Source organism: Amphimedon queenslandica, unplaced genomic scaffold (assembly GCF_000090795.2).
Source record: "Amphimedon queenslandica unplaced genomic scaffold, v1.1 AMPQUscaffold_12671, whole genome shotgun sequence".
Classification (NCBI taxonomy): Eukaryota; Metazoa; Porifera; class Demospongiae; order Haplosclerida; family Niphatidae; genus Amphimedon; species Amphimedon queenslandica.
This window is the reverse complement of record NW_003547093.1, coordinates 2,549-28,969: the sequence shown is the minus strand read 5'-3', so window position 1 is coordinate 28,969 and position 26,421 is coordinate 2,549. Positions and strand designations below refer to the sequence as shown.

Here is a 26,421-nt window from a genome sequence, read left to right as displayed (position 1 = left end):
CTACTAAAATATAAAGAATTATTAAGAAATCATTGATATATATCCTTCATTTACTGCATTACACTATCTGAAAGGAGGAATGACTCCTGTATATGGGGCAATAGGCTCAATCATTAATACAGGTATATGTATAAAGACAATAGTTACTGGATTAACTAAAAGGAATAGTGGCATTGTTCTACACTGCAGTCTCAAGTTGTATATGCATGTCAGAAAGTAGAAAATAACTACATGTACAAGTAATGCTGAGGCTAATTGGGACACTGCATGCATAGGCTATAAAAGTACTTTCTATCTCAGCACTACCTTGCATGCAAATGAATTTTAATGTAAAAGTATTAATTGACATCACAACTGAGGAGTAACTAATAACAATATCACAGCTAGTCTTATAGTGGTGACATCACAAAGTAACAATGGAACAGTTGACAAAGAGCCAGAGGGAAGACCAAAGGAGCTCCCAGTCTGAAGGGGTGGCCTGTGGCTTATACAGTGTCTATTGAGGCAGTACTAGTATAGAAGGATACAACACCACAAACCATTAGCTAACATCACCAATAAGGCAATAACATAAAGTCATTGAATCTAATGCAATGAAGACAGATCTAGAATAAGTTTTTGGAGGTCAACTAACAGACTTAAAAGACAGAACAATGGAAGATTTCAAGAGACCTAGATCATGCAAATTTGGAGACCAAAAGACTCTTACACTCCCCCTAATCTAACAGTGGCCATTAATTCTCAACTATACATGCATCCAGCTACATGAATGCTATACATGGGCATAATAAATCATGATGAGGGACTTCCAGTATTCACAGTACATATAAAGGGCTCACCACTACTGCTGTTGGGGGCTGTGTAGCATAATAGCTATGCCAAGGACTGGAGCTTGAAGTAGTTTGATAGCCACCACCAGCAACTTGAGGAATATACTGTACAGACAAGAGATAGAGGAATCAGTAGCTATATTGTATTGACTGATACCTGAGGATGATGATTACCATTGAGAGTTGCTGCTTGTTGTATCATTCTGCTAGTGGGAAGACTGTGGAAAAAGAAAGACAGTGAACATAGATATAGTGCAAATATACTGTGGACTATCTATACAATGAATCATTAAATCTGCAGTTACTATAATGTTTTGTAATACAGACTCTCAATGGTCAAATGATCTGTATTGACATTACAGGCTAATTAATGGTGATGAACAATGATCAATTGTATTGCTGTAACTCAAAAAGTAGAAGTCGGAATCAGCTCAAACTTTCTACACAGAATAAGTACATCAATATGTATCAGAAAATGTAATAAAAATTTGGGGTGATTTCGAAGCCATTTTTTGAAAAAAACCACGAGCTATAGCCTTTTTTTTTTTTAAGTTAGAGAGAAAATTAATAAAATAAAATAGGTTAGGTTGGGACAAAAAGAATAAGATAAAATAAAATAAAATAAAATAAATCTAATGTGCAACACTGAGTTGAGCCATAGCCTTGGGTGTTTTTCAGAATTTTGGCTTTTTCTAAAAATGGCCGTAACTCAAAAAATTGAAGTTGGAATCACCTCAAACTTTCTACACAGCATAAGTACATCAATATGTATCAAAAAATGCAATAAAAATTTGGGGTGATTTCAGAGCCATTTTTTGGAAAAAACCATGGGCTATAGCCTTGGGTATTGTCCAGAATTTTGGCGTTTTCTTAAAATGGCCGTAACTTGAAAAACTGAAGTCGGAATCAGCTCAAACTTTCTACATAGCATAAGGACATCAATATGTATCAGAAAATATAATAAAAATTTAGTGTGATTTTGGAGCCATTTTTTGGAAAAAAAAACCATGGGCTATAGTACAGGGCAATTTTCAGAATTTTGGCTTTTTCTAAAAATGGCCATAACTCAAAAATTTGAAGTCAGAATCAGCTCAAGCTTTCTACACAGGATAAGTACATCAATATGCATCAAAGAATGTAATAAAAATTCGGAGTGATATCAGAGCTGTTTTTTTGGAAAAAACCATGGGCCATGGCCTAACGTACATCAGAATACAATGATACAGTGTAATAATAGCAATAAGAGCTTAGAGACTACATCACACTCCTATAGACTATTATTATACTATTAATCAAGACACTGTACAGTTATCTAATGATATACCAGCATCCAATGGTCCATACTTAACACTTAAAATTAATGGCTAGTGCTAATTATTAATGGATGCATGCCACAATGAGAGTTATAGGATATTATCAAAACTACCACAGACAATGGCAGTCTATACAGCAATTACTAGTACATCAATTACCATTAAAACTGATTGCAAATCAATTAAAACTGCATTAATACATAAGTGAATGTACAGTGCATACACTCATAATAGTCTCAGTTATGGTAATGATACAGTGAACTCACTTATTCTGTGACAGTACAGTAGCAGGATGAAGAGACTGAGTGGGGGACTGATCATATACATACTATAGGAAGAGAGAGAGGAAGAAAGAGAGACAAAGAGAGAGAGAGGGAGGGAGAGAGCTGATAAATTAATAATGCAGATCTTGCAGTATTGCACAATAAAGAAGTCCATGCAGGGAGTGACTGGCAGATAATCTTATCAATCTAGCATGAAAGGAGCTCAGTGAGAGCTATAGAGAACACAAACTGGAGTAGCTATATACCTCTGATCCAGGAGGTAGATAGTCCCTCATCCAAGCATTGGCTTCAGTCTCCTTCCAGTAAGCAACTAAAGGTAAATAATAATAATAATGATAATTACTATTATAGGTTATTTAATGTATAATAGTACATGCATATACAATCTATATCAGTCATTGTAGTTTCAGTATAAGTTAGTCTAATACTTTTTCTTTTATAATTGCCACTGTCAGCAAACTTAATGTTCAGCTCCAAGTCAGTTCCTAAGCAATGAAACAAGAAGGTCATACAGGAACTATAAGTACAAGTATATCATCAACTCTAGGTATGGCAATGTAGTAACTATTCATCATTCAGCAGTGAGGTACAGCAATATCAATAATAATTGAAAGTATTATAATAACAAGAGTATAGTCTTGATGATAACAAGGAAAAGACTATAGGCTCAATCTACATGATACATGAACCCACTGGTAGCACTCCAGGGGTGCCATCATTTCTAGGTCTATATAGTGATGAGTAGTGATTAAAGACTATACTAGTAATGATACTGGAATAAGCACCTGCTCCAATGGAGCTAGGAGGTTTTTTATCACTAGACAAAGCCATACACCATAATACTAGGGACGATAAAATACTCCTGAATGAAAGAGCTACAATAATTACAAGAACATGTACATGTATGCGTGTATACTTAATTAAGAATGGATCAGGAGCACCTCCATTGTAAATTAAAGTGGACACTAGACAATAAATTAATTCCCTACTACTACTATAATAATAATATTGAATTAAATATTAACACCATTCACACATGTCCTATACAAGCAATCATGCCATCATGTTAAAATTAAAATAATAGTACAAGGCAACAGAAACATGTTTTAGTACATGTACATGTATGTATATGTACATCTACAATGTAGACACTAATTGTAATTAAAGGTAGCAAGAAGAGGTTCAGTTTACAATGAATATAACTTAATGATGCTTTAGAACAGTGAAGAGACTAGCTATACTGCAATCCAGACACTCCTAAGTAGTTCTGATGGTTAAAAGGTACTACCATACTGGGCATTGGGCAGACTACATGTACATGTAATACTGTACATGTAGCAACTATACATGAACTGTAGTTGTCATTGATTAACATGCAAAGATACTAGCTGTGTTAGTTATAGTGGTATCTACTGTACAATATATAATGTGTGTCTATTCCTGCAGAATTCTCTCTCTCTCTCACACATTACATGTACATGTACATGTACTACCAAATACATCATCATAAACATGATATCACTGATACACAGCAGTATATAATCTATAAATACACTGTCTATGTAGGAAACAGGAGACAAACTGAAGGGGATTCTAGTCTGTAGCATTAATCAAAGCCTATTGTCCTACAACATGTGATATAGTAAGGGAGAAACCCACACAGAAATATAATTACACAGTACACTAAGGTCACACAACACAATAATAATAATAATAACAATAATACAGTAATACTTATAATGTAACAGGAAGGAGACATACTTCACTGAACAATATGGTGATATTCACACTCTCATGATGGCTGCATGACACATGTGTATGATCACAAAGTGTATAGTGACTGTCACTGACTGATTTACACTGATACCTGGGAATATGGTATTGTTTAGTGCCTCCCTGGCCTTCTCACAGTTCTCTCTTGAATCCAACCTAAGGGGAGAGAGGGAGGGAGAGAGGGAGGGGGAGGAGAGAGAAAGGAAAAGAGAGAGAGAAAAGGTAGGAGAGATCATATTTTAACAGATTAAAGTACATGTACATAATAAATACATACTCAAACTACTACAGTTCAAATACACATTTATAATGGACACACATACAATCAATAGATGATGCTCTATACCTCACAAACCCTACTCCACGACTGTACCCACTGGGTTCCCTCAGTACACGAGTTGATATGATCCTACCATAAGGAGAAAGGAGCTTCTCTAGGTCCTAACAATAATAGCAAACCAATAGAGGATATGCGTGCTAAGTATATTCATAGCTTTTAAGTACCGTATATCCAACCCACACAGTAAATTGGCCGCCATGTTGGACGTCAAGTTTATTAAGAGTTCAATGGGGGAAAACACATTTTCTTGCCTTGCTACCTTCTTGAGGCCTTTTTCGGAAGCTTAGAAAGCATCCTGAGGATCTAATGGGGTCTAGTAGTCACCTGAAAGATTGCTATCAAGAAATACAGAGCAGTTTTCTGGTACCAAGCCTTTTTCTATCTTTTCTCCATTGCTGCCAATGGAAAGTTGACATCCAACGAACTAATTTTTTTCTTAAAAGTTATTACGGTATGCAATGAATACATTTATTTTGCAATGAATATACTTAGCACGCATATCCTCTATAGTAATTATAATATTTAAGTCTCAATGTATATGATTGTCTGTTGCATGTACATTCGTTACTATAAATAGAATCGTTTCTATTATTAGTACAGTGTACCTTTTCAGAGTAGTACTTGGGGAGGTTAGAGAGGTAGAGGTTGGTGGGGTCTTCTTCTTGGCGCTAAAAATAGTAACAATTAATGTAACCATAACAACATTCAAAAATTGTACAGTTACTATGCTCCAACTGATTTTTGAGTGTAAGTCGAATCAGTTTAGTGGAATTTTTTAAATGCATCCATCTCGCTAATGATATTCATAGGCTGAGAAGCATGGTCAGTATTTACGGCTGTGTTGTTTCACTGTTAAAGCAGCTTTGCTCCTACTGATAAGCAGTACAATAGCTACTGGAGTCTGCTAGTCTTCATACAAGCCACCATTATCATAAAGACTTGCTTTATAAGACTTTACACAAGATTTGGGTACCCAATCGCAATTAAACACATGTAGTCGAACACCTAAATCTAGATCTAGTACTTATATAAACTATGACGTCATAGAATGTCATATTGCGGTTAGCTTTGGTATGCCATTGGGTTTATAGGGAGAACCCAGTTCTCAGAGTTCCCAACGGCCGATAGACCCAAGACCTGAGATCCTGTGATGGCATTGGGCGACTAAGAACCTGTGAAGGTCTCATCCTTATCCCACATTCCTATAAAAAGTTATTCCAGTTTTTATTGGAACAAACTCAGTTATATACATGTACATGAAGTGCCTAATATATAAAGTATTATGATGATAACATCTAGTGATAGAGATAAAGCTACACACTTAGTGGTTAGTCCTTAAAATTGCTAAAAACCCGCAAGAACAAGAGTGTGGTAAGGTTAAGTAGTTGGAAGTAGTTGTACACATATAAACACTGACTGACTGACTGGAATCCACTTGTATCTTATAACATTATGAGCTAAGGTCAATGGAAAGCAGTTAATTAGCCTGCCTCTTAGACCAAAGGGTGGGAGGGGGTGGGCTTGCAGCAACCTCAGATAGATTGTGCTACCACAGGACACTGTGAATATTTTAAAAGCTTGCAAGAAACCCACCATGAACTAACTATAGACTGCTCTGTCTCCCAGGACTAGAAACCACAGCATTGACTAAACTGTATTCATTAGTGTCCAGTGGTCACTTGTGTATACAAGAATGTGATGTGAAGGACACTGTTGATGGTAAAACAATTTAAATGTACATCACTTGAGGCTCTGACTTGTCAAGATGAGGGAGGATGAGTAGAGGGGGCTTTGTGTTTGAAACCCCACAGGGGGGCAAGGAATATTGTGAAAGATACAAGACCCAGTGTAATGAAAAGTGTACTGGAATACATATACAAAGATTCATGTCACACAATAATAATTATAATACTTATAGACTATAATGTGGCTTCTTACTCTTGCAAACTGGACATCAGTACCAATAGCTTGTAATGACTCAAGAGCCTTCAAGGCATCAGCTTCTTCAGAGAAATCAACAAAACCATAACCTGAGAGAGAGAGAGGGGAGAAAGAGGGAGAGAGAAAGAGAGAGAGAGAAAGAGAGAGAGAGAGAGAAAGAGAGAGAGAGAGAGAAAGAGAGAGAGAGAGGGGGAGAGAGAGAGGGGGAAAGAGAAAAAGAGAGTGACAAAGGTACATAAAAGTAACAAGGCACAAAATGTTTAATGTTCATGTACACACAGTATTCCAGTACAAAAGCAGTGACCGTTGATATATTTAGCTTACCTTTGCACTGTCCCGTCTTCTTATCGAGTATACTCTTAGTACTATTGATAGTCCCATACCTAGTTTAAGGTTGAAACACAATTAGAACATACTGAAGATTGTGAACATGTACATGTAGATTGAAACGTACTTACAACGTAATAATTTACAAATAAAATTAATGTTAAAAAGAACTCACTTCTCACACATTTTACGGAGGTCTTCATCAGTACAGTTATCAGAGAGTCCTCGTATGTAAAGATTGGAGGTACTCTTTGGTGGCTCGTCATCTTCTGGTAGTTCATGGATAGGTAGGGGCCCCACCCCTCCATTGAATAATCCAGGGACAGCTAGAGCAGGCGTTTGCTGCTGATAATAATAATTGTAAGGCTGTGTGAGAGAGAGAGGTCATAAAGAAGTAGCACACACTCACATAGATAATAATACGTAAGTTAAAGTTACTGTCAATTTATAACACCAAATTACCAATTAGTATCTACTTATATATGTACATTATATTATGACGTACATGTACATGTACATACACAAGTACGTGTGTGTGTGTGTGTGTGTGTGTGTGTGTGTGTGTGTGTACAGGTACATGTATATACAGAAGAGATTTACTGCATTTTACACATCAAAGATGCTCAAAATGAGAAGTATTGTGATTATAGGAAGCTAACCTTTGTGATGAAGTTTAACACTAAACAGAGTACCCCTCCCTCCCTCTCTCTCTCCCCCTCCCTCCAGCAACAAAGTACATGTACATTACATTAGGGTTGATGCATATATTTGCTTCTTCAATGTACAACTATCTATATAGTATTAGTATGTATTCTCTCATAAGTCATTACATGTATATTACCATTTTTAACTTGATCTCTCTTTCTCTCTCCCTCTCTCCCCTCCCTCTCTCCTTACATTAGGGGCAATATATTGAGGTTGTAGTGTAGGCATTGAGTGAAACATCATTGGCAGTGATGGACTGGGTACTGGAACATGTAACGGCTTGGAATAGGGCGCCCTAACCCGCTACAAAATAATACAAAAAAGAGAGAATAATACAAAGTACTTATTGCATGTATATGTACATTAATAATTAATACATTTAAAGGAGAATTATTTAATAATACATTCAAAGGAGCCAGCACTATAATATAATTGATATGAACATACAGGTATTTATTATACATGTACATGTACATGTATGGTAGATTAAGTACCTACTGTTCAATGCTCACGAATGTACATGCACATTCCTTGATAACATTAATGGATCTATTATATGGTGTACTTGTATGCAGGGGCTTAGGTGATGGACAACACATTTCTGTGTCACATTAAAACACTTTCATTAGTGGATAAACAAAGGGAGAGTGTGAAATATTGATTGTACAGTGGAGGCCATTGATGACAACATTTAACATAATTATAACAGGCCATTAACATAGAAAGACAGTCATTATTATGAGTAAGAGAGAGAGGGGGGAAGGAGAGAGGGAGGGGATGGGGAGAGAGGTTACCTTGGGAACTTTGATTGAATTGCTAGCATTGCTGAAGCTTGAGGAGCTGCTGTGACTAGTGATGCTGCTAGTGATATTACTGGAAGAAGACTCTGTGCTAGTAGGACTCTGTTATGAATAAAGGAGAAGGAAAGAGAGAAGAAAGAGAGAGAGAGAGCGAGTAGTAAAGACTTTCTACAAAGCATATGTAGGACATTCTACAAAGCATATGTAGGACATATAGAACAAGAGGAGAGAGAAAGGCAGATGTAGCTACATGTAGAGAATATGCTGCAACAAGTATCAGGCAAGATGTACAATAGTATGAAGGTAGAGCGCCATCATACACTTACTACTAACCTGGGGCTGGACCGCACCATCATCTTTATCATCCTCCTCCTCCTCTATTGCTGCTTCCCCTCCATTAGCTGCAGTTGTTTCTTCCTTAACATGTCCACCTTCTTTAGCTACAGGAGTCTCTTCTTCTTTAGTAACAGCTCCTTCAATGCTCACACTCTCAGAAGGTATGGCGGTAAGAGAGGCAGCTCCGCGGGGTGATGCTGCTGTCTCAGACAAACCTTCTCCTTCTTGGTGAGCAGAACTGGTATTACCTACTGGTGATGAGGACATTGCTCTCTCGGCTTTTCCTTTTCTATAAAAACAGATAAGAGGGACATTTGCTGACTTTAGCAAATTTTAAGGCAACATCAGCTGGAAAAAGTCTAAACACTCTACTCTCTCCTCCCTCCCGGCAAGCAATGAAGGTCCCACTCTCACAGTGTAGCTATCAGTGATTAGATCTTTCTCCTTTGCAGCAGCTAAAGAACCAGGTTCTCGCTATCAGATCTTCCAAGTGGAGAGCACTTCAGGGGAACAGAGAACAGGAGCTTGTAAAAGTTGTATTTATATACTTTGGACTCAGGAGGCGTTGGCTCACAGCTTGTTTGTTGTGGTTTAGCAGTGAGGCGGGTGGGGCTCGTACCCTGGAGCGAGCCTGCTTGCAAGCTAGAGCAAGTATAAGATAGAGAAGACTGGAGAAAGCAGAGCTGAGACAGAGAGAGGGGGGACTGTAAAATGGAGCTCCTCTTGCTATTCCTTCCCAGCTGTAGAGTGGGCGCGAATTTCCCGCGCAATAAACCAATAATAATAACAATGAGTAATGAATTTTAATTAATCAATAATGATAATAATTATGAGCCTATAAAACAATGATAATACTTATAATTAAAATATGAGTAACAACACCATGAGTTTTATGTCTTGCATCCGAAGATTAAATGCATTAACTTCTGAAATCATGACAACTGATGGTCCTGAGTGCCATGAATGATTTGAAGTAACAAAGAAATACTAGATGAGATTTCATCACTGGCGGAATGTGTATCTTCTATAGATAAACCCTTGACAGTAATAGAGTCCAGGCTAGCAAATGAAGAGAGAACACCAACTGAATATGAAGAACCAGATATTTTGAGAGATCCAAGGACTAAATTACGAGGAAGCAGAGATGAGAGATTATGAGAGAGAGAACAATTAGTTAGATCCAGTGCCTTGTTAGCTTCTTGTTCATGATTGACAACAATTACTGGGTCAGTGTATAGTGGAATATCTAGACACTTAAGAGATAGTTTCATACTAACAGGGTATGGCGAAGAGAAAAAATTACAAAGCAATGGCAATAGAACATCAAACGAGACTTCAATACTTGACAAAAAAACTAGCTCTTTAAAGGCAGGTCTTAAGAGTAAATCAGCAACACACTGGGTGAGCTGACTGTGCAATAACTGAGCATGTACATCACAACAATCAATGTGAAGTGATAGTTTCTCTAGGTCCTGACAATGCTGTAATATCTCCATTACTGAATGAGATATAGATTGGTCTGGCTGTTGGCCTGGAGGACGAAGAAAATGTGAAGACGTCTTTGCTTTGACTCTATACGAGTTAAAATCATCAAGTCCAACTTTTAGCTCGATCTGTTTGAGATTACACTGCAATAGATAAGGAAGAGCAATTTCAAATTCTAAATCGTGTAACGATACAAATTTGACCGAGCACTTATTCTGTACAAATATGATATCATATATTTTCCTTATGAATTCATTCTCGTCACGACCATCTATGGAGATGGCTTCAACCGAAGTCAGCAATTTTTTTAAATAGTCAAAGAGATATTGACTCTTGAGTTCATAGTTTTCTTCAAAGAGATAGTTTGTTATGTGTAAGTGTTTAAGGGACACATTGCAATCGACCATTTCCTTGATAACGTCCAATAGTGACATGTAGTAAAATGCACACAAAATACTATTGGAAGGATCAGGGTACATGCTGGTATATCTATCTGGAGTGAGACGAGGGCATCCGAGTGTGCAGCGAGCTACACCATGAATACTGTAAGTGAAGCCTTCCTTGAAACATTGGTAGATATCAGTGCTAGATGGGCTACTATTGAATGTGCCCATACCATAAAGTAGGTCTTGTATGATATGATCATGTAAACAGGCAACACACTTAAAGAATTGGAGGTATTGATCATTGCAATAATACTGGGATATTTCAAACACAGCATTAAAATAGGCATCTTTCCAAGTGACGCATTCAATCCCTTTACTCATTAGCTCCTCCACTGTGTTGATACCAGGTATACCATCTTTTCTAATCTGCTTCATGTAACGGAGTGGTAGTCTCTCATTAAATATGTACTCCCATATCTCATCCATTGATATACCAGCAGTAACTGGAGTACCCTCTAGCTTAGCTACATCAACAGCTGGTAACAGACACAGCAATCGAATACGAAAAAAGTGAGGAAGCAAGGCCATGCAACTAGCAGGCAGATACAATACGGCACCAGTGGACTCCTTGATAGTGTAAGGACGAGGAGGCTCAATCTTAATGTGTCCTGCTATGTACATTAGACACTGTAACTGAAGACTGGCCGGGTGTGACATTACTCCTTCCTTTAGTCCTTCCCAATACTTAGTTACCAAATCATCATCATCGTCTGTACTGCTGTCATAATCCTCATACTCTTCATCCTCTTCAATAGGGTTAGGAGCCTCATTTGCTCTTTCAAGTTCTTCATCCGCCATTTTTAGCTTGGCTTAACCACGTGGTAGCACGTGTGTAATGAGTGGTGGGAGCGGAGGTAGTGGCCAGCCCCTCCCCTCTACTGCACCAGTTGCTCTATCACTTTTTCTTCTTCATCATGGCTACAGCAGATAAAGGAGACTGGAGGAAGCAGAGCTGAGAAAGAGAGAGGGACTGTAAAATGGAGCCTCCTCTTGTTATTTCCTTCCCAGCTGTAGAGTAGGCGCAAATTACCCATGCAAATAAACCAATAATAATAATAATGAATGAATGAATAATGAATTTTAATCAATCAATATGTTATGAGCCAAACAACCAATAATTGTATTACTTGTAATTAAATTAATAAGTTACAGTATCATGAGTTTCAAGATATGCATCTGAAGATTAAATGCATTAACTTGTGACATCATCATAACTGATATCACAATGCTGAGTGTCATGAATGATATTAAGTAATGAAGAAATACTAGATGAGATTTCACCGCTGGTGGAATGAGCACGTTTTACAGACAAACTCTTGACAGTAATAGAGTCCAGGCTAGCAAATGAAGAGAGAACACAAACCGCTGAATATGAACACTGAGATATTTTGAGAGATCCAAGAACTAAATTACGAGGAAGTAAAGATGAGAGATTACGAGAGAGAAAACAATTAGCTAGATCCAGTGACTTGTTACCTTCTTGTTCATGATTGACAACAATTACTGGGTCAGTGTATAGTGGAATATCTAGACACTTAAAAGATAGCTTCATACTAACAGGGTATGGCGAAGAGAAAAAATTACAAAGCAACAGCAATAGAAAATCAAACGAGACTTGAATACTTGATGAAAAAACTAGCTCTTTAAAGGTAGGTCTTAAGAGTAAATCAGCAACACACTGGGTGAGTTGACTATACAATAGCTGAGCATGGATATCACAACAATCAATGTGAAGTGATAGCTTCTCTAGGTCCTGACAATGCTGTAATATCTCCATTATTGAATGAGATATAGATTGGTCTGGCTGCCGGCCTGGAGGATAAAGAAAATGTGAAGACATCTTCGCTTTGACTTTATAAGAGTTACAATCATCAAGTCCAACTTCTAGCTCGATCTGTTTGAGATAACAAGACTGCAATAGGTAAGGAAAAACAATTTCAAATTCTGAATCACGTAACGATACAGATTTGATCGAGCACGTATTCTGCACAAATAGGACATCATAAATCTTCATTATGAATTCGTTCTTGTCATGGAAATGTATGGTGATGGCTTCAACTGACGTCAGCATTTTCTTTAAATAATCAAAAAGATTGAGGCTGTCATTTCTGTCAAAAAGATGGCCTGATATGTGTAAGTGTTTAAGGGACACATTGCAATCAACCATTTCCTTGATAACATCCAATAGTGACATGTAAAATGCACACAAAATACTATCGGAAGGGTCTGGGTACATGCTGGTATATCTATCTGGAGTGAGACGAGGGCATCCAAGTGTGCAGTGAGCTACACCATGAATACTGTAAGTGGAGCCTTCCTTGAAACACCGGTAGATATCAGTGCTGGATGGATCACTATTGAATGTGCCCATACCATAAAATAGGTCTTGTATGATATGATCATGCAAACAGGCAGCACACTTAAAGAATTGAAGGTATTCATCCTTGCAATAATACTGGGATATTTCAAACACAGCATTAAAATAGGCATCTTTCCAAGAGACGCATTCAACCCCTTTACTCATTAGCTCCTCCACTGTGTTGATACCAGGTATACCATCTTTTCTAATCTGCTTTATATAATGAAGTGGTAGCCTCTCATTAAATATGTATTCCCATATCTCATCCATTGATATACCAGCAGTAACTGGAGTACCCTCTAGCTTAGCTACATCAACAGCTGGTAACAGACACAGCAATCGAATACGAAAAAAGTGAGGAAGCAAGGCCATGCAACTAGCAGGTAGATACAATACGGCACCAGTGGACTCCTTGATAGTGTAAGGACGAGGAGGCTCAATCTTAATGTGTCCTGCTATGTACATTAGACACTGTAACTGAAGACTGGCCGGGTGTGACATTACTCCTTCCTTTAGTCCTTCCCGATACTTAGTTACCTGATTGTCCTCATCATCTGTACTAGTGTCATAATCTCCATACTCTTCATCCTCTTCAATTAGGTCGTTTACTCTTTTAAGTTCTTTATCCACCATTTTGAAGAAGAAAGCTGCAGCTGCATCATAGAGAGCTGCATCCACATGCAGCGTGGCTTGACCACGTGGTAGCACGTGTGAAGTAATGAGTGGTGGGAGTTAGTGGCCAGCCCCTCCCCTCACTTCTACTGCATGCAGCGCGGTTAAGGGTTGTTGTGTTGGTTGTTGCTCTACCACGTTTTCTTCATCATCATAATCATGGCTACAGCAGACTTTTCCACAGTATCAGAAAGCGTAGAAGAAGCCCCCTGCTCAGAAGATCAAATAAAAAACGAGGACATCATCATGTCTGGCTTTCTCACAAAAGAAGGTAGCTACAAGATTGACTCTGCTTTCTTTATCTTCTTGGCCTGTAGGTGGTGTCTACAGAACTTGGAAGAAGCGTCACTTTGTTCTAGAAGGAACCAGCCTCAGGTATTACAAGAAAGAAGGTGACACTGACCCTAAAGGAACAGTTGATCTCACTGAAGGCCGTGGTGTGAGGACCAAGGATGAGACCAGTGGTGTGGAGTGGCCTGATGCTGCTAAGAAGGGGCTAGCATTTGGACTGGCAGTCACTGGAAGGACTTATTATTTTTATGGCAGTGATCCTAAAGAAGTCAAGTAAGTCATTATGAATGAATGTATAAACTATAGTGCTGTAGACTGTTGTCTGGTGTGGACATTGATGATACCCATTTACCATTTAAAGTACAACTGGAAGAGAATTTTGGTGAATAGCTAAGTTTTTGGTGAATGGCTGGTTTTAATTTGGTCAATTTGTGGCCATATGCGACTGAGCATGCGCATAACGGTTCAATATGGCCGGTTTCATTTTTGGTGAATGGCTATCAAAATGATCATTCCTTTGAATTGTCTCCCTCCAAAATTCAGTAGGGAATTTTGTCTGGTACATCTAAAGGCCAAACTTTATCTTGTATACTTTAATTTGGTCTATGCAAGCAAGCAGCTGTACTCCAGGCATGAATTAAGCACAATTGATATATTCCCCCCCCCCCTGAGTATAATATTTTATGGACCATTGGAACCAATTACATTGCTTATAAATACTGTAAAATTCTATGATAGATACAATAGTAACTTAGTTATTTTACTTATTATCATTTTATTATTAATATGGAATTGATACTATATAGCATATGATGGTAGCACTATCTTTATGGTCAGCATGTACAGTTGCATGTTTCTTGTATTAAATGATAAAGGCCATTACCTTTCAGTTTGTGATATTAATGGTGATATCAGTAATGTGAACCTAGTACACTGTGACCTTAACACTTGTGTCAGCAATGAAATCAAATGTGACACCTACATCATTTAATGATCCATGAGCTCTCTTTCTCTCCCTCTCTTCTCTCTCTCCCCCTCTCTCTCTTCTCTCTCTCTCCTTAGAAAGTGGAAAGAAGAGCTCTCTTCAATCATAGATGAGGTATGTACAGCTGCAAATAATGAATAAAATGTTTTTAATGTGTGGGTAACCAGTGAATCCCCTCCACCGCCAGCACTAGTAGCTATGGCTTCACTAGTAATGAATAATTGTATTGCTACAATAACAGGAGGAGAATCTATAGATTATAGCCTCTCTTAATTTGACCTTCTCTATAACGTGCACCTTCATTTATTTATATTCATTGTATTTTATTATTATATTAGCACGGTGAATTCACGTCAGACTGGGAGAATGATAGTGAGGGTCTTCCGGAACCGGCAGTTTCAAAAATGATCCGAGGTGTCGCTAAATTTGGAGCTGGAATTGTCAAAAAATTTGTGAAAGACTCTGGACTGGTTGACGAACAGACGGCAAATATAATAGAAGGAGCAGCTGATGCAGTCCAGGACCAGGCAGAGGCTGATCATAACACTAGTCTTGCTGATAGAGCTAAAATGGCTGGTAAGAACAACAAGCAATTGAGTTGAGTAGTTTAGGAGTGTTCATAATCAAAATTAAGTTACTCAAAAATCAGGTCAAAGTCCCTGTACTATAGTACAGGGATTTTGGTCAAATTTTGCCAAAAATAGAAAGGTGAGAATTTTCCATTTTTATAGTTCTATCTGATACATATACATGTACTTATGTTACGTAGAAAGTTTGAACTGATTCAAATCAAGTTTGGATTTTTTACGAATTTTTAAAGTTGCTCAAAAATCAGGTCAAAGTCCCTGTACAACTATAGTACAGGGATTTTGGTCAAATTTTGCCAAAAATAAAAAGGTGAGAATTTTCCATTTTTATAGTTTTATCTGATACATATACATGTACTTATGTTGTGTAGAAAGTTTGAACTGATTCTGATCAAGTTTGGATTTTTTATGATTCTTTAAAGTTGCTCAAAAATTGGGTCAAAGTCCCTGTACTATATAGTGCAGGACTTTCATCAAAATATCTCTAGGAGAATATTCACAGTTTCTATACATTTTCTAGTACATATGCATGTATTTTATACTTCTACATGTATTCCCAGTATTTATCAAGCATGTTGCTGATATCATAACTGAAACTGAAAGCATTACCATTACATGCTAATCTTAAACCTCCAGGAAATCTTATCCCTAGAAATTTCTGTGGCCCAGAATTTTTCTAACAGCCAGCAGGATTCCTCTAAATTTGCAGAGTTTATTTTGCCTTAGCCTACCATTTTGCTTATGTGTATATCAGGACATTCTGGGCTGCAAAAGTTTCTAGCTATTGTTACCTATATTTACCACTATGTATTATATTGCAGTTGGTGATGGAGCTGGTATTATTGGTGACAATGTTGATAATCAGTACGTGAGTGCTGGTTGTGCTATAGTAAAGGAGCAAGCTGAAGCTGATGATGACACTACCCTAACCCAAAGAGCTGGTATGGCACTAGGGACTGGACTAAAGGAGACAAGTGGACTAGTTGATAATGAAATAGTTGGAGGTAATTCTATAACTACTACTATATACTGTACTTGTATACTATTGGGGTTGCATGTAGTAGTTATTATAATGATTTAGAATTGCATGTGTATTTAAAATCAATAAATAAGTATAGGTTATACAACTGACGAGGTGAGGTATCTATATACTGAGGGCCGTAGGCCCGAGGTATGATAAATGCCATAGATACTGACACAGAGTTGTATAACCAACTTCTACCATGTACTAAAATAAACAACTATTTACTTAGCAACACTAGGCAACAGCATCGCATGCATGCCTATTTTTAGCAGGAGGTTAATAAGTAATTTCCCTGGGCAAACTTATTAACCTCCCGGACAAACTTATCAACCTCCCGGGCAAACTTATTAACCTCCTATTACCAGGGAAATTACTTATCAAACCTCCTAGTGGTAAATAAGTTATTTATGAACCTAAAATCAAGCAATCTGATTGGTCAATTGCAACTAGGCATGGTAGAATATTAGTAACGCGGTAGCATTACTAAGGATTCACCCCCCTTCAAAATGGCTGCGACAACTTTTACAGCCTTGCTATAGTACAGATGTATGTGCTACAATTAATTTTTGTTTCATGTTTTCAGATGTGATGAAAGTTGGTGGTGGAATGATACACGATCAAGCAGAAGCTGATCCAAACGCAAGCATAGGAGAACGTATAGCCATTGGAGTGGGTTAGTAATGACAATACAGTCTACTATTACTAATAATAATAATAAAATAATAATGATAAAATGCTTTAGGTGGTGCAGCCTCTGGAGTTGGTGATTGTGTTGGAGATGACACGGCAAAGGAAGTTTTAAAAGGAGTTGGTAAAGGGGCGGAGAAAGTTAATGAGAAATTAAAAGAGAAGAGAGAGAAGGAAGAAAAGGAAGAGAAAAAGAAAAAAAAAGGTGGTGATGATGATAAAGATGATGAAGATGACGATGGATCAGAGAGCGACTGACTAAAATGAATTCATATTGACAATATTAACTTAATTCATGATTTTTGTACACTTAATCATTTATTCTATTGCTGACAATTGAAGTTTGCTATTATAAAAATTGCCACATGATAGCATGTGTCCTAGTTTTTTTATGTGATTCAGTATCTTCTCTCTCTCTTTATTTTTAGTATAGCCACTGAAAAGTTCCCTTTTACCAGTAGGAGATACTGTTCAGTGATATAGTGTTAGCGTTTATAAATAATTATTTTAAATATCATTGGAAGAATTGTATCATTGATTTACTGATCTCTTGCATGGATTACTATTACTAGCAAGAGCACTGTTATTATTATTATATACAGTTAGTGTCTTGCTTTGAGCATCATCATCTTAGCTACTTGCAGTTGAAACAGAATGGAATTGGATCAACAACATTGTAAGACTTGACTCCAGCAAGCTTGCAGCAAAAATCGCTTACCTACATGATATAAATAATATATGTATATATATGAAGTATTGTGAAGCATGCTAAATATATATTGAATACTTTAATTTTATGCTTTCATGCTAAATAAAGACAATCTCATGAATCCTTAGACATGCAGCATTCAATAATTATTATTGCTAGAATCAGTAATAAAGAGTTTTACAGCAGTTTTGTTGCCTTGGCAGTCTTTTTCTTTGTAGCAATCATTTGTAGCAGACACTGTGTCTGCAGTAATGATGAGTCCAATAGCAGCAACAAGGACCAAACACTGGAAGGTATTCATCATTCAGTAGCTGATATCTCGTATAGTCTCTTATATGACCTTTAGTATATGATAGAATGAATAACTATTCCAGTCAGTATGTACCTCTTTATTATAGATACTGGCTACTGATGACAATGGTCCATTGTTTGAATATGTACATGTGATAGAAACATGCACATGTCAATCTTATCGTACTGCAACATGTCTTGCCAACTTTAGTAACACCATACAACCATAGCTACTACACACATTCATCCTGTCCAATAATACTACAACTGTCAATGTATAGCCTATGGTTTATCTCCCTATACATTCACTCCATCAGTGTCTATACAAAATAAAAAACAATACATTAATTATTGACTGAGATGGACAAAAAACCATTGATGACAGAAAGAACTGGAGAAGAATACAGTCAAACTTGCTATTATGGACACTCTAAAACTCTAAAATAAGGAGGCCTCTATAATGAGGACAGGTAGTATCAGTCCCAATACAATAGTAATGTGTATTAATGAACCTCCGAAATAAGGACAGGTTCATAATCAGGACAATATTATGAGGTATTTCTATATTTTTCTGATGATAAATTTAAAAACGAATAATATGTCATGAGACACACTTGTTGACATTGATGTTATATCAGCATTATATGTATTTTTAGCTTTGAGTATCATTAGTATTTAAAGTGTACACTCTTCCAGTAAATTACTTTATATTAATAATTAATAATACTCAGTATTGTTAGCACTGATGACAATGGTCCATTGTTTGAATATGTACATGTGATAGAAACATGTACATGTCGATCTTATCGAACTGCAACATGTCTTGCCAACTTTAGACTAATATTGGTGCCAATAGAAGTGAATAGACTCTATAGTGATGATAGTAATTTCTACTCCATCTACAAATTCACACTTTAGATCGTTACACTATGACAAGGCAGGAATTATAAGTATATCAATATATTCAATGTTCCCTGTTCCTACCATTTTTGTGTCTCCGCTGTTGGTGCTGTCATTATCCTTCACCACCAAATCTGAAACATTTTTAATTGTTTTATTTTAACTTTGATCTGTCCCTTTGATTATGTTCACTATCTGAGACCATCAAGGTCCTGTGTATTTATTTCTTTACTTTATCTTTTGTCCTACCTTGTGAAGTTATTATAATAATTATTATTTATCATTATTATTATTATTATCCACATGAATAGTATAATATGCTTATACATTGACAGTTGTAGTATTATTGGACAGGATGAATGAGTGTAGTAGATATGGTTGTATGGTGTTACTAAAGTTGGCAAGACATGTTGCAGTTCGATAAGATTGACATGTGCATGTTTCTATCACATGTACATATTCAAACAATGGACCATTGTCATCAGTAGCCAGTGTCTATAATAAAGAGGTACATACTGACTGGAATAGTTATTCATTTTATCATATACTAAAGGTCATATAAGAGACTATACTAGATATCAGCTACTGAATGATGAATACCTTCCAGTGTTTGGTCCTTGTTGCTGCTATTGGATTCATCATTACTACTACTACTACAGTCTCTGCTGGTAACTATGTATGCTATTCTGATGACAATTGCAAGAATTTTACAGCCAGGGTAATAATATAAGTTGTATAGCTATTAGCTATAGCAATAAGTTGAAGTTATTGGCATAAAATTCTTTTTTACTAATAGACCAAAGGTAATTGCTGTGCAATGGATGATGTCAAGTCCTACACTGATGTTACTATAGCTGCAGTTTGTTTCACGTGCTAGCAGTTGGAACAAAGAAGACTTCTTATGATACTTATAATCTTTGCTGCATTTCAATTTCTTTGTGTTTGCAAAGTTTACTGATAGAAATCATTAAAGCAACTATTAATTTAGTTTGATAAATAAATAATAAAATATTAAATAATCATAATTGATTATTATGATAAATAACTATCATATACAACCATAGCTACTACACATTCATCCTGTCCAATAATTTTACAACTGACAATGTATTACAAGCAACCACGTGATAGCACGTGTTTAATAACTATGTAGTCTTGTAGACCACACCCATACAACATGGCGGATGTCTCTCTGAATGATTTGCTGTCCTTTGGCAGTAAAATACAGAAGAGGATTGAGACTGGAGAGCTTACTAGAAGCGATAAAGATTTCAATGTATGAATGTATATAATGACGGACGGTCGAGTTCTAATAGCATTGCATTATTGTAATATTAATTAAGGAAATTATCAGTAAAAGAATTATTAATTAGGGAAATGTAATTGTAAAATTATGGCCCTTCTCTTTTTCTGTCTTTTTCTCTCTTTATCTTCTAGCCATTACTTAATAAGGCTATTGATGATTTATCAGTAGCTCATGAAAGAGTAGAAACAATTGGTTTGTTCAGTAGAAATGAGGACATTGAAGAAGTAGCCACGTCAGACCTTAAGTTAGTATATCTTAGTATATCTTTGTATTCTAGTATTATTAGTATTAGTAATTGTTAGTATATTTTTGTATATTATATCAGGGCAGGTGTAGTATATCCTTATACATGTATAATAATAATAATAATAATAATAATAATAATAATAATAATAGTAATAAATTCATTTATCATTATACCACAGGTTCATGTTGGTTCCAGCTGTATTAGGTAACCTATTGTTTCAGCTGATGGAAGGAGACAGACTAACGAACCTGATGAGATCTAAAGTGTGTTTGTACAGAGGAGGGGGTTAAAAATGAGCCTTATTTTATGATTAATATTATAATTGCTTTTAGGAATATTTGATAATATATCTTCAGCGATGCTATGATTATGCCATCACCACAGAGGTAGGAGAGAGAGGGGGGGAGAGAAAATATTATTATTAATATTCTTTGTTATTATTATAATATTCTTTGTTATTATTATTATTATTATATTAGCCTCCAGTAGTTAGTGAGTCATCAGAAGGGGCAGGACTAGCTCCACCCACTCCACCAGTCGCTGTACAGCATAAGAAAACAATACAGCAATTATCGGCTGAGAGAGACAAGAAAATGGCAAAGTATCGATCAAAGAAAGAACTGGAAAAGAAATTAAAAGTAATACAGTCAAACCTCCTATTGTGGGCACTCTAAAATAAGGGCAACATATTCTTTTAGAAAATTTACATGTATAGCATTTTGATTCTATTTTAATGATGTTTGTTTAAAATCATTAGCAATTTTTATTTTAACAAACAGGAAGTGACATCATTGATTGACTCCGCCCCCTCCACCCACGCAGTTGATGAAGAGATCCTTCGTGACCATACACTAACTAGTATTAAGTTATGGGAGCATGAATCAAGGGACTGTATTGGAACCATATCTCAGGAAATACAATTATTATCAATGAGACCCCCTACTGGGGCTACCCCTCCTGTGGCTGAGGCTCCGCCCAAGCCACGCCCATCACAGAAGCCACTAGTGATAACGAGAGAAATGCTAAAGGTTAAAATTAAGTACCTGTAATGTAAATCACCTCCAATTTGGATTCTGACTAAAATCTTTAGCATTTTAAGAAGTCACACATGGTTTTTTCCAAAAAATGGCTCCGAAATCACCCTCAATTTTTATTACATTTTCTGATACATATTGATGTCCTTATACTGTGTAGCAAGTTTGAGCTGATTCCGACTTTGATTATTCAAGTTACGGCCATTTTAAGAAAACTCCAAAAATCTGAAAAATACCCAAGGCTATAGCCCATGGTTTTTTCCAAAAAATGGCTCCGAAATCACCCTCAATTTTTATTACATTTTCTGATACATATTGATGTCCTTATGCTGTGTAGAAAGTTTGAGCTGATTCCGACTTTAATTTTTCAAGTTACAGCCATTTTAAGAAAACTCCAAAATTCTGAAAAATACCCAAGGCTATAGTCCATTTTTTTTTTTTTTTTTTTTTAATAATAATAATAATAATAAAATGAATTTGAAAATAGGATCAGAAATCAGTAGTAATGAGTTTATAAGTGAAATTAGTAATAAAAATAATAATAATAATCTTTATTAATATGTTAGTGACATTGAAGTCGAGCATCAGAGATTGCTACATCAATGTCACAGTCACTGGGCCTATATATTGATCTCCTTGTACCCCTTACACACCGAATTGTTGATCTTAAAATTGAAAATGATAATTTGCATCTGATGAAATTGATTACTGAACTGTACGGTTTGTTAAGTTTGTCAGCTGTCAGTAATGCAATTCGTCTAAAAACTACATCACATACAGGAGCCAGCCCGCCATTGGTGGAAAAAACAAGAGGTGAGAAACAACCATAGTCCATGGTTTTTTTCCAAAAAATGGCTCCGAAATCACCCTCAATTTTTATTACATTTTCTGATACATATTGATGTCCTTATGCTGTGTAGAAAGTTTGAGCTGATTCCGACTTTGATTTTTCAAGTTACAGCCATTTTAAGAAAACTCCAAAAATCTGAAAAATACCCAAGGCTATAGCCCATGGTTTTTTTCCAAAAAATGGCTCCGAAATCACCCTCAATTTTTATTACATTTTCTGATACATATTGATGTCCTTATGCTGTGTAGAAAGTTTGAGCTGATTCCGACTTTAATTTTTCAAGTTACAGCCATTTTAAGAAAACTCCAAAATTCTGAAAAATACCCAAGGCTATAGTCCATGGTTTTTTCCAAAAAATGGCTCCAAAATCACCCCAAATTTTTATTACATATTTTGATACATATTGATGCCCTTATGCTGTGTAGAAATTTTGAGGTGATTCCGATTTTGATTTTTCAAGTTACGGCCATTTTAAGAAAATGCCAAAAATCTGAAAAATACCCAAGGCTATAGCCCATGGTTTTTTCAAAAAATGGCTCCGAAATCACCTCAAATTTTTATTACATATTTTGATACATATTGATGTCCTTATGCTGTGTAGAAAGTTTGAGGTGATTCTGACTTCAATTTTTTTAGTTACGGCCATTTTAAGAAAATGCCAAAATTCTGAAAAATACCCAAGGCTATAGCCCATGGTTTTTCCCAAAAAATGACTCTAAAATCATCCCAAATTTTTATTACATTTTCTGATACATATTGATGTACTTATGCTGTGTAGAAAGTTTGAGCCGATTCCGACTAATATTTTTCGAGTTACGGCCATTTTAAAAAATGATAGTCCATGGTTTTTTATCATCATTTTCCATTAGGGGAATGTGTTTGGTGCTGGATACCCCTCCCTCCCTTCTATGACTGTTGAGGAATTTTATGATAAAACATACAAGGAACAAATTGAGCGTCAACAACAGGAAAACACTAAGTTAGTGTGTTTATTTATTTATTTTTTTTGTTTGTTTATTTGTTTATTAGTAAAACTGCGGCTCATGCATCACACGAAGAAGTAGAGGAGAAGGAACTAACTGAAGAGGAGGAACAGGAAAAGTTGAGAAAAGAAAGAGAATTCGATGATTATAAAGACGGTAAGAGAGTGGAAAGGAAGAGATTTTTATAACTTTATGTGATACATATACATGTTCTTATGTTGCATAGAAAGTTTGAGCTGATTCCGATCAAAATAGAATTTTTGCACATTTTAAGTTCCTCAAAAATTGGCTATCAGCCAATCTCTTTTTGTAATTACAGTTTGAGCTATTTAAATTCAAAAAATTCGAACTACGCATACACAATTATAATTATAATTATATTGCATACACTTACTTTTTAATTGACAGACCACAGAAGAGGTTGGGGCAACAGAAAGAACATGGGATGAACTACCTTGGAAACTTTAGACATTAATTTAGAATTGTATTGTTTTATTTTTATTGTTGCAATTCTTGTAGTAATGTTTAAGATAAGATAATTTTCACTGCACAGTTACCATTAATGATTGTACGCATTATATTAATCTTTATGGTACAGTCTGCACTCAGTGTAGTTGGTCTATCACCTACTCCTGCTAGTGTATAATTAGTTTTCAGTGCCAGTAGAAGTGAATAGACTCTATAGTGATACTAGTAATAACTGCTTCATTTACAAATTGACACTATTTTTTATACATCTACAGGATGTCACACACAGCCAGACTCTATTTCTTATAAATTATAATAGAGAAACACTCTACATTGCTTGAGGGACAGTTACATTATAAGTTTCACGTGTTAGATTGCAGAAGAGAAATATCTAATAGGACAATCATGAAATACATGTACATTAAATCTATTATGATACAGTTCATTAAAGCATAGATATTAGCGAGTATTTTTGTTAGTGTTATTTATTAATTAAAGTATATACAGTGCTTTCTTTTCTCAAAGCCATCACTTTATCCAGGTAGTGGCTATTTGCAACGAACACAAATTGGAGGAATTCCAGGTGGCTTGAAGGCCTTGACTTCCGGATATTTGCAACACTTGTCAGTGTCCGCCTATTGCAATACAGAAAAATTGAGATTAGATATTGTATTATCATATTTGCTGTCATTATACTGTAATATGATAACAAAGATTGGCCCATTACATGTATGATAGACTTATATTACAGTGAACATGGAGTCCGTGCAGTTGACATCAGAGTAACAAACATCACCAGAGACTGTAGTAGTAGTAGTAATGATGAATCCAATAGCAGCAACAAGGACCAAACACTGGAAGGTATTCATCATTCAGTAGCTGATATCTAGTATAGTCTCTTATATGACCTTTAGTATATGATAAAATGAATAACTATTCCAGTCAGTATGTACCTCTTTATTATAGATACTGGCTACTGATGACAATGGTCCATTGTTTGAATATGTACATGTGATAGAAACATGTATACATTAATCTTTATGCTACAGTTCATTCAGTCTGTACTCGTGCAGGTAATTAATATTAGTGCCAGTAGAAGTGAATAGACACTATGAAGTGATGATAGTAATTACTACACTTCAACTACAAACTGACACTTTACATTAAGTGATGAGTCATTTTATGACTAGGTGCAATGGTATAATGGTGTGCCTGCCACTCATACATAAGTATTGAAACTTTTTATACAAAGTTTGTGGGGCCAGTAAATGTGAACAGACTCTAGACTCTATAGAAGTGATACTACTTCTGATAAGTAGCTTTCTCTGTTTGCTGCGGCCTTATTATAATAATAATTATTATTATTAACATTATTAGTAATGCAATAAGGAAGAAAAGAGCATAAACAAGTTACATGTACAATGTATACATTTGTTGTCTTACGACTAACAAACATAAACAATAATAATGATTAGCTTATATTAGTAATAACTGTTCTGATTATTAGTTAATATTATTATTTATTTATCCATTAAAGTATATATATCAAGTGCCTTTTCTTCCAGGGTCTTGATCCCTCAAGGACAGCGCTTGCATTGAGGAACAGAATAACCAGTTGAATGCTTATAAGCAACGATTCCCTCAATTTTGCAGCAGACTTGAGACTAGGAATAAAAGAGAGAATATAAATAGTTAATAATGCATAATTATTATATTACGAATGAGACTCGTGGAGGAGTGCAGTTAAGATTATTGTAGCATTCATCTTCTATAAATTGAGACACTGTAGGAGTAGTAGTGATGATGAATCCAATAGCAGCAACAAGGACCAAACACTGGAAGGTATTCATCATTCAGTAGCTGATATCTAGTATAGTCTCTTATATGACCTTTAGTATATGATAAAATGAATAACTATTCCAGTCAGTATGTACCTCTTTATATAGATACTGGCTACTGATGACAATGGTCCATTGTTTGAATATGTACATGTGATAGAAACATGTACATGTCAATCTTATCGTACTGCAACATGTCTTGCCAACTTTAGTAACACCATACAACCATAGCTACTACACTCATTCATCCTGTCCAATAATACTACAACTGTCAATGTATAGCCTATGGTGACTAGTACATTAACATTAATCACTAACCTCTCTCTCTCTTTAGTTGCATAGATATGTACATTCAAGGCAATAATATAATTAATATTGTTGCATGAATGAAACTACTCCATCTGCAAATTGCTTTATATGGCTACACAGTACAGAGGTGCCTTTACTCAGTGATGTGAATCTTCTGTCCCTTTTATGATTAAACTAACAATTATACTGTTAAGACTGATAGTGTTATAGGTTGTCACTAGTAAAACCTTTCTTAATTTTTTTGTTACAATTGTCAGTTAGTTATATTGAACGTAATACACAGCTAATTCTACCATGCCTA

General features: G+C 35.9%; 3 protein-coding genes and 2 long non-coding RNA genes across 5 annotated transcripts; 3 read left to right on the top strand and 2 right to left on the bottom strand.

Moving 5' to 3' along the window:
* Positions 1-815: 815 nt before the first annotated feature.
* LOC100639203 (RNA-binding motif, single-stranded-interacting protein 1-like) lies at positions 816-9,399 on the bottom strand. The gene is made up of 15 exons (XM_020003398.1): positions 9,064-9,399; positions 8,647-8,938; positions 8,308-8,415; positions 7,706-7,816; positions 6,984-7,174; positions 6,806-6,864; positions 6,479-6,570; positions 5,146-5,208; positions 4,547-4,641; positions 4,295-4,356; positions 2,856-2,912; positions 2,673-2,737; positions 2,410-2,471; positions 988-1,048; positions 816-935 (listed from the first exon to the last, which is right to left on the bottom strand). Exons 2-15 carry the CDS (start codon positions 8,914-8,916, stop codon positions 816-818), a joined length of 1,416 nt encoding a protein of 471 aa, XP_019858957.1. The 5' UTR covers positions 8,917-8,938; positions 9,064-9,399.
* Positions 9,400-13,688: 4,289 nt separating this feature from the next.
* Positions 13,689-17,545, top strand: LOC109587164 (uncharacterized). The gene is made up of 7 exons (XM_020003399.1): positions 13,689-13,882; positions 13,929-14,175; positions 14,965-15,001; positions 15,226-15,463; positions 16,296-16,478; positions 17,082-17,171; positions 17,241-17,545. The coding sequence occupies exons 1-7, from the start codon at positions 13,771-13,773 to the stop codon at positions 17,441-17,443; spliced, it is 1,110 nt and encodes a 369-aa protein (XP_019858958.1). The 5' UTR covers positions 13,689-13,770; the 3' UTR covers positions 17,444-17,545.
* A 139-nt stretch (positions 17,546-17,684) lies between these two features.
* Positions 17,685-18,269, bottom strand: LOC109587165 (uncharacterized). The gene is made up of 2 exons (XR_002187425.1): positions 18,076-18,269; positions 17,685-17,903 (listed from the first exon to the last, which is right to left on the bottom strand). It is a non-coding gene; the product is annotated as an uncharacterized LOC109587165 (long non-coding RNA).
* A 1,144-nt stretch (positions 18,270-19,413) lies between these two features.
* LOC109587163 (uncharacterized) lies at positions 19,414-20,068 on the top strand. The gene is made up of 2 exons (XR_002187424.1): positions 19,414-19,803; positions 19,882-20,068. It is a non-coding gene; the product is annotated as an uncharacterized LOC109587163 (long non-coding RNA).
* Positions 20,069-20,248: 180 nt separating this feature from the next.
* On the top strand, positions 20,249-24,055 carry LOC105314681 (immunoglobulin-binding protein 1-like). The gene is made up of 9 exons (XM_011408989.2): positions 20,249-20,361; positions 20,523-20,635; positions 20,817-20,901; positions 20,971-21,024; positions 21,118-21,276; positions 21,418-21,666; positions 23,392-23,501; positions 23,552-23,661; positions 23,914-24,055. The coding sequence occupies exons 1-9, from the start codon at positions 20,263-20,265 to the stop codon at positions 23,952-23,954; spliced, it is 1,020 nt and encodes a 339-aa protein (XP_011407291.1). The 5' UTR covers positions 20,249-20,262; the 3' UTR covers positions 23,955-24,055.
* Positions 24,056-26,421: the final 2,366 nt, after the last annotated feature.

What these genes read in the sequence shown, in the direction of transcription:
- LOC100639203 (XM_020003398.1), bottom strand. Translation starts at nt 8,916, where the DNA reads ATGTCCTCATCACCAGTAGGTAATACCAGTTCTGCTCACCAAGAAGGA. An exon ending in GAAGACGGGACAGTGCAAAG is followed by an intron (nt 6,571 to 6,805) that starts GTAAGCTAAATA and finishes TCTCTCTCTCAG; the next exon opens with GTTATGGTTTTGTTGATTTC. An exon ending in TGGCAATTATAAAAGAAAAA is followed by an intron (nt 2,738 to 2,855) that starts GTATTAGACTAA and finishes ATTTACCTTTAG; the next exon opens with TTGCTTACTGGAAGGAGACT.
- LOC105314681 (XM_011408989.2), top strand. Translation starts at nt 20,263, where the DNA reads ATGGCGGATGTCTCTCTGAATGATTTGCTGTCCTTTGGCAGTAAAATA. An exon ending in GAAGCGATAAAGATTTCAAT is followed by an intron (nt 20,362 to 20,522) that starts GTATGAATGTAT and finishes TTTATCTTCTAG; the next exon opens with CCATTACTTAATAAGGCTAT. An exon ending in TAACGAGAGAAATGCTAAAG is followed by an intron (nt 21,667 to 23,391) that starts GTTAAAATTAAG and finishes ATTTTCCATTAG; the next exon opens with GGGAATGTGTTTGGTGCTGG.
- LOC109587164 (XM_020003399.1), top strand. Translation starts at nt 13,771, where the DNA reads ATGGCTACAGCAGACTTTTCCACAGTATCAGAAAGCGTAGAAGAAGCC. An exon ending in TGATAATGAAATAGTTGGAG is followed by an intron (nt 16,479 to 17,081) that starts GTAATTCTATAA and finishes TCATGTTTTCAG; the next exon opens with ATGTGATGAAAGTTGGTGGT. An exon ending in ACGTATAGCCATTGGAGTGG is followed by an intron (nt 17,172 to 17,240) that starts GTTAGTAATGAC and finishes AAAATGCTTTAG; the next exon opens with GTGGTGCAGCCTCTGGAGTT.